Source organism: Trichogramma pretiosum, unplaced genomic scaffold (genome assembly GCF_000599845.2).
Source record: "Trichogramma pretiosum strain Unisexual culture from Peru unplaced genomic scaffold, Tpre_2.0 scaffold16, whole genome shotgun sequence".
Lineage (NCBI taxonomy): Eukaryota > Metazoa > Arthropoda > Insecta > Hymenoptera > Trichogrammatidae > Trichogramma > Trichogramma pretiosum.
Window position 1 is genome coordinate 611,067 of NW_019641647.1, and position 14,724 is coordinate 625,790.

At 38.0% G+C, this 14,724-nt stretch overlaps 3 protein-coding genes across 5 annotated transcripts; 2 read left to right on the top strand and 1 right to left on the bottom strand.

Moving 5' to 3' along the window:
• Positions 1-86: 86 nt before the first annotated feature.
• LOC106659356 (probable DNA primase large subunit) lies at positions 87-1,904 on the top strand. 2 transcript variants are annotated; one of them, XM_014381877.2, is made up of 4 exons: positions 87-572; positions 657-925; positions 1,002-1,564; positions 1,640-1,904. In XM_014381877.2, exons 1-4 carry the CDS (start codon positions 391-393, stop codon positions 1,895-1,897), a joined length of 1,272 nt encoding a protein of 423 aa, XP_014237363.1. In that variant the 5' UTR covers positions 87-390; the 3' UTR covers positions 1,898-1,904. The 2 variants fall into 2 exon arrangements, with proteins under 2 accessions (XP_014237363.1, XP_014237364.1); XM_014381878.2 differs by having other exon boundaries at positions 1,002-1,560; positions 1,640-1,809.
• Positions 1,905-1,952: 48 nt separating this feature from the next.
• LOC106659358 (magnesium-dependent phosphatase 1-like) lies at positions 1,953-4,252 on the bottom strand. Of its 2 annotated transcripts, none has more exons than XM_014381879.2 (5): positions 3,691-4,252; positions 3,308-3,609; positions 3,153-3,210; positions 2,690-2,908; positions 1,953-2,217 (listed from the first exon to the last, which is right to left on the bottom strand). In XM_014381879.2, the coding sequence occupies exons 2-5, from the start codon at positions 3,351-3,353 to the stop codon at positions 2,055-2,057; spliced, it is 486 nt and encodes a 161-aa protein (XP_014237365.1). In that variant the 5' UTR covers positions 3,354-3,609; positions 3,691-4,252; the 3' UTR covers positions 1,953-2,054. The 2 variants fall into 2 exon arrangements, with proteins under 2 accessions (XP_014237365.1, XP_023315647.1); XM_023459879.1 differs by having other exon boundaries at positions 3,308-3,621.
• Positions 4,253-4,537: 285 nt separating this feature from the next.
• Positions 4,538-7,100, top strand: LOC106659359 (eukaryotic translation initiation factor eIF1). Its single transcript, XM_014381880.2, has 3 exons — positions 4,538-4,801; positions 5,373-5,530; positions 6,052-7,100. The coding sequence occupies exons 1-3, from the start codon at positions 4,774-4,776 to the stop codon at positions 6,196-6,198; spliced, it is 333 nt and encodes a 110-aa protein (XP_014237366.1). The 5' UTR covers positions 4,538-4,773; the 3' UTR covers positions 6,199-7,100.
• The last annotated feature ends 7,624 nt before the right edge of the window (positions 7,101-14,724 follow it).

Genomic DNA, 14,724 nt, shown 5'->3' on the forward strand with positions numbered 1-14,724 from the left:
CGCAAATATATCTTATGCGTGTGTGCTGTGCAAACTCCCCACCTCCGCGAAGTTTACACCCAACACACTGTCATCAGGTTTCATTGATATTGCTCAAGTCACCCTTGCAATGTAGCGATTAAATGTACTGGCCACTGCAATTGCATTTTCGATTTGCCCGTTACTGACTGTATTTTGATTGAGTTGTCGGTACTGAATTCATGCATATTAGAATTATGCATTTAGAAATGGTCTTATATTGTTGTGAGTGATCATCATGAGCAAAACAATTACAGTTTCTTCCAACTATGAACAACCCGATTTTGGTCAAAAATTTGATAGATTTATGTTGTCGTTGACAATATAAAAGTGTATAATTTCTCAACTGCATTAAATTTTATTAGTAGAAAAATGTTTTACATTCAACCACCGAAAGGTTTAATGACTTTACCAACTTTAGAAGATGTTGTATTTACTCGTTGGAAATATTTGAATTTAATTCAGGAAAAAAAATCTTCTATAACTTTCAATGATAAATTTGAATATTTATTAGAAGGTTCTCCACATGATTGTGTTGGACATTTTACTCTAAGGTAACATATTTATCAGCTTTATTTTAACTATTCTTATTTATAAAAATATGTTACATTATTATTAATATGTTCCATTATTAACAGGTTATTAACTTTAAGATCATCTGAATTATTTACTTACTGGATGAATAAAGAAGTTTTATTATTAAGAAATAGATTGTCTGTAGTACAGCCACGTCAAGTATTTAGATTGTTTAGAACTATGTTGAGGCATTTAAAAAGAAGAATTGGAAGCATTAATCCTGTGGATAATATTTTGTACAGTATTTGCTCCTTTTATATAACAACTAAAATGTTTAAACATATCACTTCTGGTCATCATGATGAAATATGTCAAAAATATCATCATAGAGGTTTGAAAAAATTCAATAATCTAAATCTATTATTGTTTTTCATTCCCTTATTTACTAATCGATTTCAACATTTCAGTTAATTTTGAATTGATACCAGAAATGATAGAAGCAAGGTCTGTTATACTGAACAAAGGCTTAGCTACAATATACTGTTCTCAGTGGAAGGAATTGTTTCAATCGTTATTCAAAACTTTTATAATCTTTGAAAGTAAATATCAAAAACAAATTGCTAGACAACTTTTCACTGATCCTCGTTTCCAATATATAAGTAAAAAATTGCAGCAAGGCTTAAATTCCCAAGTTTACAAGGTTGGAAAGATAACCACATTAAATATAGACAATGAAGTATCAAATTTTCCACTTTGTATGCAACATATGCACTTTCAACTCAGACTGAAGCATCGTTTAAGTCATTACGCTAGATTTTATTATACTTTATTTCTAAAAGAGTGCGGAATGAGTTTAGAGGAATCTTTACTATACTGGAGAAATGAGTATTCCAAACCACATAACTGCAAGGCTCTTTGTAATCATGATTGGCAAACTGATGCCAAAAAGTTTATCTACAGTATAAGGCACATGTATGGCTTGGAAGGTGGCAGAAAAGATTATAAAACTCCAAGTTGTAAAGATATGTATGTAAGTTTCTTTTAAACTAGAAATCTTTAGATTGCTATTCACTCATGTTTATCATATGATAAATATTATTTTTAGGAACAGTTTCCTGGAGCTGCTTATGAAGGTGGATGTCCTTTCAGTAACTTTGACATGGAATCACTTCAATCTTTATTGAGTCAATCTATGACCAAAAACAAAGTGAATGAATTTTTAGTGACCAATTCAAATGAAGAACCCAAAATAGCTTGCTTAAATTATTTTAAAATTCAAAGTACTACAGAAACCAAAAATATAAACATTACAAGACCAGTACAGTATTACCAAAAAATGACAGAAGCCAATGAATTTATTTAGATTTTTTAAATTTAATTAGTTAACAAATTTATCAATTCATTTAGTCTTCTTAAACATGATTTTTTTATTTGTTACTATTTGTTAAAAAAAGATTATTAATATTTTTATTTACAGTAAAATAATATACATAATTAGCTAATTTTGTAGTCAGTTATTATCAACTAGCAAATTGTGTGAGGGCATCTTGTATCACTTTATGTGTAACTCCATCACGAACTAGGATTGATAAAACACCTAATTTCGTGAGATCTGTGATATTTCTCTGTTCATCATCAAAGAATATCATGTCTTTGTAATCAACTCCTGAAGCTTTCTTGATTCTGAAAATTAAATATTTTATGTCAAAGGATCATTGTAATTTATATATAAATTGTATATATACTTGAATTTAGAAAATTATGGTGATGCCGAAGCCCCTATTTTGACCGACCGAGCATAATAAGTAAAAATTTCAATAACTTTTATACTAGACTGATTTTCCAGAAACGGCTCTGTGGAGCCCGCCGTATAGATGCTGTGAACATCTGTCCTAAATTTCTTTCCATTTCATTCAGCGGTTTTTCCGGAAAATTAGATTGAAATTTTTAAAACTGAAAACCTAAATCAAAAATTTTGATTCCGTTTTCCGGAAAAACTATTGAATGAAATGGAATGAAATTTGGCACAGTTGTTCCCAGAATCAATACGGAGGGCTCCACAGAGCCATTTTTCGGAAAACGGTAAATTTACACTTTTAATGCTCGGTCGGTCAAAATCGGGGCTTCGGCATCACCTTAAAATATGTTTGCTTACTTTGAAAAATGAGTTGTTTTAGTTCCTGGGTAAATTTCTTTATATTTTATATACTTGTTCCATCCAAATAATTCAAGCAATTGGTTGGCCCCCTTAGTTTCTGATGTCCTAGAGGCAATTCCAATTTCATAACCATCCTCATGTAATTTTTTTAATATACCTGGCGAATCAGGGTAATGTTTGACTGTTTGCCCCTGGGTGTCAACAATTTTATTTGATCTGTAAAAAATACATTTACATACATAAATAGATTGAAGGTAATAGATAAGGGATGTACCTGAAAAATCGGATAACCCGAAGTTGCAACTCGACCTGTCAGGCTCAGGTATGGTCGGTTCGGGTTGGCTCAAAACTTAAAACTCAAACCTCTAGAAAAAAGCCAACCTGACCCACAATTTGCGAGTACTTTCTAATTAGATCTTATTTAGGTACATTTGGAGATAATGTCATTTACGATACTCACGTTTTTTTAAAAGGTGGTGTAACATGTGTATCTACCCAAAATGGCCATAAAGTATAATCTGTAAATGAGCAAATACTTTTAGTTTATAGATTTTTACATTAACGATAAATCTGTTCTATCAACAGTTTTAACATTAATGACAAAATTATACTAACCTAGATCAAAAACAACAACTTTCGGTTTTTTGCTACTCTGACTCATTGTATATGATAGCTGTGAAATTCGAACTTTGTAAAATAATAACAGCTTTTTTTCGCCAAGTACTGTCGTTAATTTAAAATTGTAAAATCAAATGCTGGATATGGCGGGTTGACAGGAGTTGCACGCTACAGAAATATGCGAAGACTGCACGTAGTCTGCTTACGAATGACAAGCAGTCCATACTGATATACAGAATGTTTTTACTTGCGCAAACTCCATTGAAGCGAATAAACTGAGGGCTGATTTTATTTGAAATCTGACAATGATACTTTAATTGTTCAAACTACATGTAGATTTTAGAACAGAAAAATTGAATGAAAAAATGATAAATATTTACCATCATCAAACGACGGTATCAATTAAGAAACAGTCTTCGAATTTCTAACAATAAGACAAAGTTTTTATCGAAAAATACCTGAAACGTGAATATAAATAAATTTTAAAAGAAAAAGTTCCACGACTCGCGAAAAAATGTTCATCTTGTGCGTCACGCGTCATTTTCATCTTGTGTTTTTTTTTTGTACAAGAGTTGTTATTTCAAAAGGACAACGGTTATTAGCAAAAATACTGAAAATTCGAGGATAATTTTTTAAGGTATTTCCTGCAGCATTCATAATAAACAATGGCCAAAGTCAAACTTGACATGCGAAAATCTGAACTTTAAAATTTATTTTCAGGAACAGATCAGCCATACTATTATTATTCATAAAATTTTTTCACGAGGCCCCACATGAGACATGACTTGATACACGTCTTTTTTTAATTTACATCCGGAATGACGGTCGAAAATCTAAAAAGATGTAGGCATACTTTCCATTTAACGGAATATACTGCTTTCGTGTCAGTTATTAAGTTATAACAGAGATAGGCGGCCTCTGACGCGCCGATCGTGGCTAAACCCTAAACCAGGCAAGTTCAACCGTATAGAAGAATCAGACACACGACACACCTCTCTGAGCTCCTCTCTCCGCACATTTCTCTCTCTTTCTCATATTTTCTCCTCCTTTTGGCTTTTCGATCTGCCGCGTCGTCGCAGACGAAGAGAGTAAAATCGTCGAGGTTTACCTAGCTCACGTCGCCCCCTCCACGCGCTGCTGCTGTGTCGTCGACTGGCTTTCGACATAAAGTTGCGCACGCATATATAGCTAAAGGTATACACACTACACACGCGAGGAAATATCATCACCATCCTCAAAGCAGCAGCAGCATCAGCAGCAAACCCCAGAGTGATATCACGCGTTGTTTGTGTCTTGCATCTGCAAATTAATAAGCTCACCAGCACCTGCTTTGTGAAAGAAATCTTTCTGCGAAGCAACTAGAATCTTGTGCGAGTTCGAGTCCAACTTGACGCGCACATAACCAACCGACTCTCCTGCGATCAGCAGCGTATATCAAGCGAGGGAAACTTTTTGTTTGTCGTATGTCCATCCAGAATCTTAACACATTCGGTAAGTCCATTTAAAAATTAAATAACATATCGGTGTGCAGCCATGTTGATGCATTTCTAGTTGGCCGTCTGCCCTTGGAAACGTTGTTCTATCGTCGTATTGTCGACGTCAGTCTCTCTCACGGTACATATCGAAAACGTCCCGGCGCGCGCGCTCTCACTTCATCATCATCACGCTGCACGACAAAATGGCGGTTGTCTTTTCTCCAACACTTGCGATATCTCGTATTTTCTGTCTGTCGAGCCTTGGCCTGACAATCGTCCTACATCGTCCCCTAGATAGAACGCGTCAATGTCACGTCGACCAACGAGCCCTTGGTCTCACGGGCCACGAGCGCTCCGCTCCCTTTTCCGCGCGCTGAACTTGGCCCTACTTGCGCGTGGCAGCAGAAATTGGTCAGCCATCCTCATCGTTGTATACGCGTACAGTCGCTGCCGTCATCAGTGACCGTTATTTTACATAGCTCCTGAGTGCGAAGCACGCACGTACTCTCGGCGCCAAATGTCCAGAGAAATGTACAGCGTCCTCTTATGCGAGCAATGACTCACGCTCCTCCTTTTATCTTTTTCAGACCCCTTTGCAGATGCAATCAAGGGTTCCGATGACGATGTCCAAGACGGTCTCGTACACATAAGGATCCAGCAACGGAATGGTCGCAAGACCTTGACTACCGTTCAGGGACTCTCGTCTGAATATGACTTGAAAAAAATTGTTCGAGCATGTAAAAAGGTCAGTACTTTTACATTTAAACAATATTATTTATGATTTTTAACAATGAATTGACTTGAAAAATTGAAACTTGAAGCAATTTTTTTACTGTTTGATATTATTTTCAAACGTCAATTAAATGTTGCCGCTTGGCAAACGATATTGCATGATGTATCCATTGTCAGATGATAGTACAAATTTGCAACCTTGCACATGAACTTAACTTTGCATTTACAATTTAACTAACATTATTTCTACTTGGTTAATACCTTTGTATCTTTTTACTGTTTTTATCTTTTTTATACTTTTCCCTCATTGCAAAAACAATAATGCTGTTTGCTACAGATCAGATGATCTTGATCAAACTATATTTAGATGCGACCTTGTGTTCTTGTCTTGAATATATCAAGTCTGTTTTTTCATATTCTGTTTACAAATTATTTTCTCACTTTACGATTACACATTAGTTTAAAATTCTTTATCTTATTTTCTTTTTATTTTATTTTTGTTTCAATATATTGTAATTTCAAATTTCTTTACAGGAGTTTGCCTGCAATGGGACTGTAATAGAGCACCCAGAGTACGGGGAGGTGCTGCAGCTGCAGGGGGATCAAAGAGAAAACATATGTCAGTGGCTCACTAAATCTGGTCTGGCGAAACCTGACCAACTGAAGGTCCATGGTTTCTAAGCTAAGAACAGATAGAAAAAGAAAAAAACACTCATGCCACTACCACTAAAGATAACTTCACCTTTACCGATATTTATTACTCGACTCAAATTCTCTGTATTGAAGAGATATACATGAATAATAATAAAAAAACTTTCTTATGCAAACTGTTAAGCAAGTGAAAATAATTAATGTGGGTGTGTAAGACCGAAAAAAAAATTATTTTAATATGAAATTATGGAACAGCATTTGCCATACACTATACAATAATAATGAATAAAGTAATGAGTTGATATATTGTGATATAAGTATTTGGAAGCATTAATAATTTTTTTGAACTGTGTAATGTATGAATACCTATTAGTTGCAAGCAATAGAAGTTTTATATAACTTTGATATAATACATTTTTTATCAATATTCATTGGTATTCTTTGACGTATCTTGAAAAATATTTCTGTGAAGAATTTGATTCATCACTTTGAATGAGGAACAATTGTGATATATCTGACGCACCAATCGTTTTACTCACATGAAGTTCATCAAAAACAACTAAAATATTTTTCAAGAAAAGTTTTGTTGCAAACAGTTGTACAGTTTACCATAAAATATTTTCACTTATTTTTATAGACGTGACTAGACTTTTGAATATTAATTGTTGATTATCTTATATTAAAAAAAGATTATCTCATGTATTATACTCTTTAATCTAATGAAATAATTATTGTGAATCATACTGATTGGTCCTATCTCTGGTGGATTGATTGGCACTAAATATCATGCTTGTACCGCTTATTATTTGTGAAGTTGACTTGAGCTAAAAATGAAATGTTTTTCCAACACTCTTTCACTTGACCATAGCTAACAATGAAAAATAATGAAAAATAAAAATAGTAAATATTTGTTGTCACATTTATGTACTAAATTGGCTTTTAATTTTGTTTTTATCACTGAAAGTGCTTTATTCTCATGCACTTTATCCTAGTTACATGACTATATTTTGAATTATGATATTTGATATTTTTGAATATGTTATAAATAAAACTTTTCAAAATTGAAAAAATTTGAAAAATGCAAATAAATTTGACGAACAATATAATATTAATAATATTAAAGATCATCAGTGTTACGCTGCAATTGAATTGAACTAATTAACTATACTATGTTTAAATGATAGTTATCAATGCTAACAAATATTTTCCAAAGTTTTCGAATATACTATTATAACTTAACAAAAGTATGAGTAAAGTAGATAACTTGTATCTATTTGAAAAAATTTTGCAAAATCAATTAAGCCATAATATGATATACATGCCCGTTCTATTCTCAAATGAGAATAGTATACACTGCTTTTCATACTATATACGTAAAAAATGTTTTAACATAATCAACAAATTTGAATTTAAACTCTTCAATGCCTTAGTGTCTTCTTTCATAATGCATAGTGCAAGATTGTACAGTCCATATTATTACTTCTTAATAAAGTCTATGATAGTTGTAATTTACTATAATTATCATTGTGCACAAAAATTTGATGATAATGATTCAGTGAACATTTATTTTACTTATCTTTTGATTTTTCAAAGATTAAGATATGAAATTTTTAATTTTCGTTTGGAAGATTATTCACTATTTTAATATTATTTAAGAGAGGATTATGCATAGAATAATTTTTTTGACTTGACAATCAAATTTTTTCAAATAATTCATAACATTAGTATTATTCAATCAATTTTAACAAATTCTTTCGTTATTGGATGAAAATCCATTGATATTGATACTGAATCCCATGTTTATTTGTTTACAACAGAACAGGCTCAATCAATTAGTCCATGAAGTAATCTCAAATGGAAGATGAGATATTTAATAATCGTTGATCGTTTGTGTGACACGCTGCATTATAGTAATAAGAAGTTGTACCGTTAATGTTTATTTTATGATGCTCGCGTCGACGTCGATTAGTGAATCAAATTGTCTGTATACCCTTAATTGGGTTCCGTAAGTCATCGAGAGTATTATAATTGAATTGTCTCGAGGTGCAGCCGATCGCATCGCTTGACACTGGCGTATAATAGCCACAATAGCTCGTTATAAGTAGACGTGGTGGCAAATAAGACGCACGCCGAATTCGCGCTCACCAATATAGCTCTGGTTGGTCGCTGCAGAGCTGCGCGCATTGCATAATGGATCGTTCGACTCGGATTGAACATCATTATGCACACGCGGCCGAAAAACAAGATCGAGGAACACGGCGAGTAATTAGAAGGAAAAAAAAAAAATTATGTAAGTACTCGATATGACGCATCGTGGGTAGAGACATGTAGCGCTAGGAAATTCGAGCAACAGGTTTGCGCGTGACGTTGTATACGCGTACGCACGCACAATGTGTCCTAAGCACAACGAAATTACCATTTGGTGAGCGTATCATCGTACGTGCATAATATGGATACGTACATTCTTCACGTAGCCTAGGCATTATACACCTGTAATACACACGGCGACACAATATATCGTTAAGCAGCACATTTTCTCGTGTTTACGGGCCGAAGCCTGCGTATGTGACGATATATATATGTGACGATGCGTCATAAAAGCGACGCAGATAAAAAGAGCAGCAGGGAGAGAGAGAGAGAAAAGTCATTGACGTCACCAGGCGCGAGTTCAAAAACTTTCTCCTTATGTATACCAACATATATCTCGGCTCTCAGTTGAGCTGCAGTTTATTACTATATAGCGCGCGCATACATAGGTATAACGTAGGAATATGAGCACGATAGCGTGTGCGAAGCATCTTCGTGAATGTGTGCGCGCGGAGTATTAAGCTGCAGGCTCGACTCGCGGAGCACCTGTTACCATATGATCGCCAGTAAGGAGCTTGACGGCGTCATGCTGATGCGCCTCGATCGGGCTGTGCGAAAAATCAAGCATCGTTCGTTCACTCATATGAATTTCGAATTGCGATTCGCTATCTAAAGCTCGCTGAAAATAGGAATAGCTTTTTCAAGTCATTATTTACTAATGGCCCGCATGCGTTAATTCGATTTATGAAAATTCTACAATATAATTGTCGTTCGCGAGCACGCGGATTGCTCGGCTGTATTTGAGAGATGGCAAAGTGCCTTTGCTCTATTACCGCACACACATTGATTTGTGTAAAAACAGAGACACAGCATAATGGGTGCACACGCACAATCCCACAGGCATTAGTAGACGCGCGTACAGAGGCAGGAACCGCGTGCGGCGTTGTTTGGCTTTACTCGCGCGGCAATCGAGCTCGCGTGGATTTTCGTTTCGTGTAACGATCTGTGCCAGGCATACAACGTTGCGAGAGTCAAATCCGGAACGTTTTATCGAACTTTCCTATTTACACCTTATCTATTTGCTTTGCTTGGTGCATCGCATCGCTCTGAAAAATCCATTACAACATCGTTTATCGGCCGCATAAGTATACATCGTAAAAAAAATGTATATATCTACATCGTTCACGTGAGCTAGCATATGAGATGGTTCTCCGGGACGTGGCATTAAAATCAAAAAAATTATCGAGTTTTCGTGGATCGAATTAAATGCTCACTCGGTGCGTTATAAGATCGGCAGGAAATAAAAAGACCTTGCCATTAGGCACGTTCGATCGGTTAATCTACGATCAAGTAAAAAAATCAGACAATCGGCGTAGCTACGGATCATGACTGAATATTTTTGTTCCAAACGGCGCGTGTCCAAATGTTTTTTTGGCAACGATGTCGAGATCGCAGACGCGAACGATCGAGGGGGGAGCTCGCAATTAATGACAATTAAAACTAGGTGTCGCGCGATCATCGTTGTCGAGTGAAAAAATGCAAGGCACTCGAAAGTCGCGTGGATGGATCGCTTGGCTCGCGATACACGTAAAAGATAATCGAAAATACCCAGTCATTGCTCGACCGATACGTACTCGCGCGTATACGTATATGTGCGTTGTGAATCGAGATATGCATTAAAGAATAGTCGGCGCGTCGAATTATATATGTAGCACTGTATACGCGTGTGGCCGAGCGAGCTCGCTGCTACGCCTTGTCGTGTGCTCGTGTACGTATACAGCACGAAAGGCCCACGTGTTCGATAAAGCCTGCCTCTCCCCCACCGTTTACCGTCGTTTACAGTGTTGCCTCGCATATGTTAAGTATACCTATGCCAGAAACGCGTTAATATCCGTCAAAATTCTAAAAATCATTAGTTTTAACGAACTTTTCGTACCATAGATGGAAATGACTGTTGGGCCGAGACGGGCCTCAGGGGGGAAGAGGAGGGCGGGAATCGAGAAAAAGTTTCATTAGTCGCGCGAGTCGAGCGCGACGAGACTCTTTATGTATGGTACAGTGGCCACATTTACAAATGTACAAAGCTCGATGCAGGCTGCGCGCGACGCGATCATCAATGAAAACCCTCTCTCTGTATCTCAGCGAGCTCGAGCGGCTGCAGCAGCAGGCGAGTCTTGACTCTTCGCAGCTCTTAAGTCGCGAGCCAGCTGTGCGTGCTCAAAGTATATATACGTTGGCTGCAATGTAAATAATGAAAATTCCTCTCCTGATTAAAAGGCTGTAGAGTCAGCAGCAGCAGCAGCAGCAGCGATTCAGGATGCTAGCTCGGGCACGAGCGCGAAGAAGGGGCATCGCATGCAGTGCGAGCACGCGCGTACACGTATTATAAGTAAAAATACTTGCTCGGGTATTTGCTGTCTAGGAGAGAGACTCGACGAGAACGGATATCGGCCGAATCGGCGCTTCTCTCTTTTCGATTGACCCGCTATCGCGCGCCAGTGCGAGTGCGAGCCATTAGTACACATTCACATCGTGTAGCTCTCTGCAGCACGAGTTGCAATAGGCTTGGGCCGCGCGCGTACTCCTCTAGCTACAAATATACGACGTCACTAACTGTCTCCTCCTATGCTGTTGCGGCTCGTAGCGCAGCTATGCGTAAGCGCGATCTGCACCTTTCCTTAGGAAAACTGACTGGCGACGATCGGCTATACGTCATCGGGACGCGTCCCATCTAATTGGCATCGCGCTCTCTGCGAGTGCAGCTGCGGAGTGGCTGCTGACGGAATACGAATTGTCACTGCTGCTCGGCGCTGCACAGCTGATCGAGTCCGACTGCTCGGTGTGCATATTTCGCCGTCCTCGTGGCGATATACATACTCGTGATCGCCCTTCGATGTGTCTGCTGCGGGCCGATAACGCGATCGCGTTCGCGCGCTAAGTCCAAAAGAAAAAGAACGCCCATCGCGACGATTTATTTCTCGTTGTTCGTAATGGTCGCGGCCAATGGAGGCATTGGTGGTCGCGCGACATACCGTAATACTATGTAATACGCGCTCGGGCTGCGCAAGTCTCACTTATATACACGTAGAGTCTGCTGCAGTCCCGGCACGCGAGCAGCCCAGCCGCGATCGAGTCAAGTTTCGATTCGCACGATCGCGCCCAGACGGAATCGTTACATTTTATTGGCCTGCAGCTGGCGGAAATTTTCTTAACGCACTTATGGCCAGCTCGATACGAGTACATAGTACATACACCGACGAGTACATAATACGTATGCAGGCCCGCTTGTGAAAAGTCGAACGCTGGTCTGGCGCGCTCTTGTGCGCGGATGGCGGTGGCGGCGGCCTCACTCGCTCTTATATATATAATAATATATCCACGCCGCCTGCCTATATGCGTACATGTACTGTACGCGAGACGCGTGTGTATGGAGCTGCTGCCGTAGTACGTTGCAGCGTGACTCATGCGAATAATATGAAAATCATACGCGCGTCGAGCAATCTGCAACTTTTACACTATTGCTGTGGATTTATCGAATCCTCGATTTCACTGTATGTGCCTGCATCGCCACCACCACCGATGCTTGCGTTATAATTATACCACTACATCGACCTACGTATGAATTTACGCGTGTATATGTATCAAGTACATACATACATTAATATATAATATACGTGTATCCAGATAACCGGCGCTGCGTTGCCTGTTCGATATGTACCAGCAACGCACAGCACTTACCGGTATAGCCTTTATACATTTTATATATATGAGCAGTTTTTTCATATATGTACAACTTTTGTGCGGGGGGTTCTCGGATCTGCCCCAAAATTTAGTATGTTATTTGGGTATGTGAAAATAGCCTTCAGGTAAATTTTTAGCCCGCTAGGGGCCTTAGGGCCCAAATTTGGGCCCCTCGAAGGTCCAAAAATAGCCGTTTTTACCTATTTTTGCGTATTATTCAAATATTTGTAACTCGGGCACCGGTGCATATTTTTCAACTCTGAGGGTCGCATTTTTTAGGTCAAGACATGTACTTTTTGTAAAAAAATTATGTAGAGCTCGATAGACCAACCCCCGGTTATGGGGGGGCAATGAAGGGGGATGAAAAATCGCAAAATTGACGTTTTTTAGCTTTTTTTGAATTGATGCAGAAGGCGACTGGATTGACGTATTTACTTTTGCAACGTCTCATTTTAAAGGTATTTTCATTACCTTTAAATTGCCGTGCGCAGAATTAAGATTGGTTCAAAAACGACGGAGATAGAGCTGTTTAAAGGTGTCAACATTATGAAAAAAGGCGTTTTTTCGAGATTTCGATAAGCTGTAACTTTTTTCTAGTAACATGAATCTCTTTGAAATTTTATGTGAAAGTAGTTGATTACATGTAGTTTGAAGCCATGTAGGTAAGGATCTTGGTATTTGCCTCTATAACCGAAAACGAGGCCCCCGAAATCCGGCACTTTAGCCCTTATATAGGCAAAATACATGTTAAATTGGGCGGCAAAACTATTTGGTAACTCCTGAAATTATCGCAAAATAAACATAAAAAAAAAATCAAAAACCCCATATTAAACGTATTTTTCGACGAGGAATCCAATGGTAACCTCGAATTTGACCTTGAACATAACCTCTAAACTATAGCGAACCAAAATTGATTTTTCGCACGGTGACCCCCTTTTTTTATTTCAGATTTGAAAAGAGCGGAAAATTTCACGTTCAAATACATATTTCGTTTTTTTTTTCAAGGTAATTTTAAGGGCCCCACAGATCAAGAATAAACTCTTTGGCTGAGTTTAATATTAGTTTTAATGGAGCCTTCATTTTCAAACTGTGGGGCCCTTAAAATTACCTTGAAAAAAAAAACGAAATATGTATTTGAACGTGAAATTTTCCGCTCTTTTCAAATCTGAAATAAAAAAAGGGGGTCACCGTGCGAAAAATCAATTTTGGTTCGCTATAGTTTAGAGGTTATGTTCAAGGTCAAATTCGAGGTTACCATTGGATTCCTCGTCGAAAAATACGTTTAATATGGGGTTTTTGATTTTTTTTTTATGTTTATTTTGCGATAATTTCAGGAGTTACCAAATAGTTTTGCCGCCCAATTTAACATGTATTTTGCCTATATAAGGGCTAAAGTGCCGGATTTCGGGGGCCTCGTTTTCGGTTATAGAGGCAAATACCAAGATCCTTACCTACATGGCTTCAAACTACATGTAATCAACTACTTTCACATAAAATTTCAAAGAGATTCATGTTACTAGAAAAAAGTTACAGCTTATCGAAATCTCGAAAAAACGCCTTTTTTCATAATGTTGACACCTTTAAACAGCTCTATCTCCGTCGTTTTTGAACCAATCTTAATTCTGCGCACGGCAATTTAAAGGTAATAAAAATACCTTTAAAATGAGACGTTGCAAAAGTAAATACGTCAATCCAGTCGCCTTCTGCATCAATTCAAAAAAAGCTAAAAAACGTCAATTTTGCGATTTTTCATCCCCCTTCATTGCCCCCCCATAACCGGGGGTTGGTCTATCGAGCTCTACATAATTTTTTTACGAAAAGTACATGTCTTGACCTAAAAAATGCGACCCTCAGAGTTAAAAAATATGCACCGGTGCCCGAGTTACAAATATTTGAATAATACGCAAAAATAGGTAAAAACGGCTATTTTTGGACCTTCGAGGGGCCCAAATTTGGGCCCTAAGGCCCCTAGAGGGCTAAAAATTTACCTGAAGGCTATTTTCACATACCCAAATAACATACTAAATTTTGGGGCAGATCCGAGAACCCCCCGCACAAAAGTTGTACATATATGAAAAAACTGCTCATATATATGCAACATCAACCAAATTGTACACGTAGATCGTACGCGCGCTATTGCGGCAGCAGCAGCATAGCAGCCTAATAAGTTACTACGCGTACGCACAACTTATAACCGTTCTCGAGGCATTAAAAAATGAAATCGATCGATAGAAATCATTGTCTGCAGCGTGCGTCGAGTTCGTTACCGAATATCGAGCGACACGCTTAGAATCATGACCGTAATGGCCCGCGCTCGGCTCCCGCGCAACTCGACTGAATTTTCATCGTTTACGCTGCAACTGCTATAGACGGAGTGATTACAGTGTCACGGGGACTGCTGTGGCAACGAACCTGCTACTCTTGTTATTCTCGATCATGCTCAACGTGGCGACGAGCCCTACTACGCTGGATTTACAATGTCTGCGGTAGTTGCAACATCCAACTCGA

Excerpts from the sequence above, each read along its gene's own strand:
- LOC106659358 (XM_014381879.2), bottom strand. The coding sequence starts at position 3,353 with ATGAGTCAGAGTAGCAAAAAACCGAAAGTTGTTGTTTTTGATCTAG. Across the intron at positions 2,909-3,152 it reads ACACCACCTTTTAAAAAAAC|ATCAAATAAAATTGTTGACA; the intron begins GTGAGTATCGTA and ends TATTTTTTACAG. Across the intron at positions 2,218-2,689 it reads AAAACAACTCATTTTTCAAA|AATCAAGAAAGCTTCAGGAG; the intron begins GTAAGCAAACAT and ends TTTAATTTTCAG.
- LOC106659359 (XM_014381880.2), top strand. The coding sequence starts at position 4,774 with ATGTCCATCCAGAATCTTAACACATTCG. Across the intron at positions 4,802-5,372 it reads CCAGAATCTTAACACATTCG|ACCCCTTTGCAGATGCAATC; the intron begins GTAAGTCCATTT and ends TATCTTTTTCAG. Across the intron at positions 5,531-6,051 it reads TTGTTCGAGCATGTAAAAAG|GAGTTTGCCTGCAATGGGAC; the intron begins GTCAGTACTTTT and ends ATTTCTTTACAG.
- LOC106659356 (XM_014381877.2), top strand. The coding sequence starts at position 391 with ATGTTTTACATTCAACCACCGAAAGGTTTAATGACTTTACCAACTTTA. Across the intron at positions 926-1,001 it reads TCAAAAATATCATCATAGAG|TTAATTTTGAATTGATACCA; the intron begins GTTTGAAAAAAT and ends TCAACATTTCAG. Across the intron at positions 1,565-1,639 it reads CAAGTTGTAAAGATATGTAT|GAACAGTTTCCTGGAGCTGC; the intron begins GTAAGTTTCTTT and ends TATTATTTTTAG.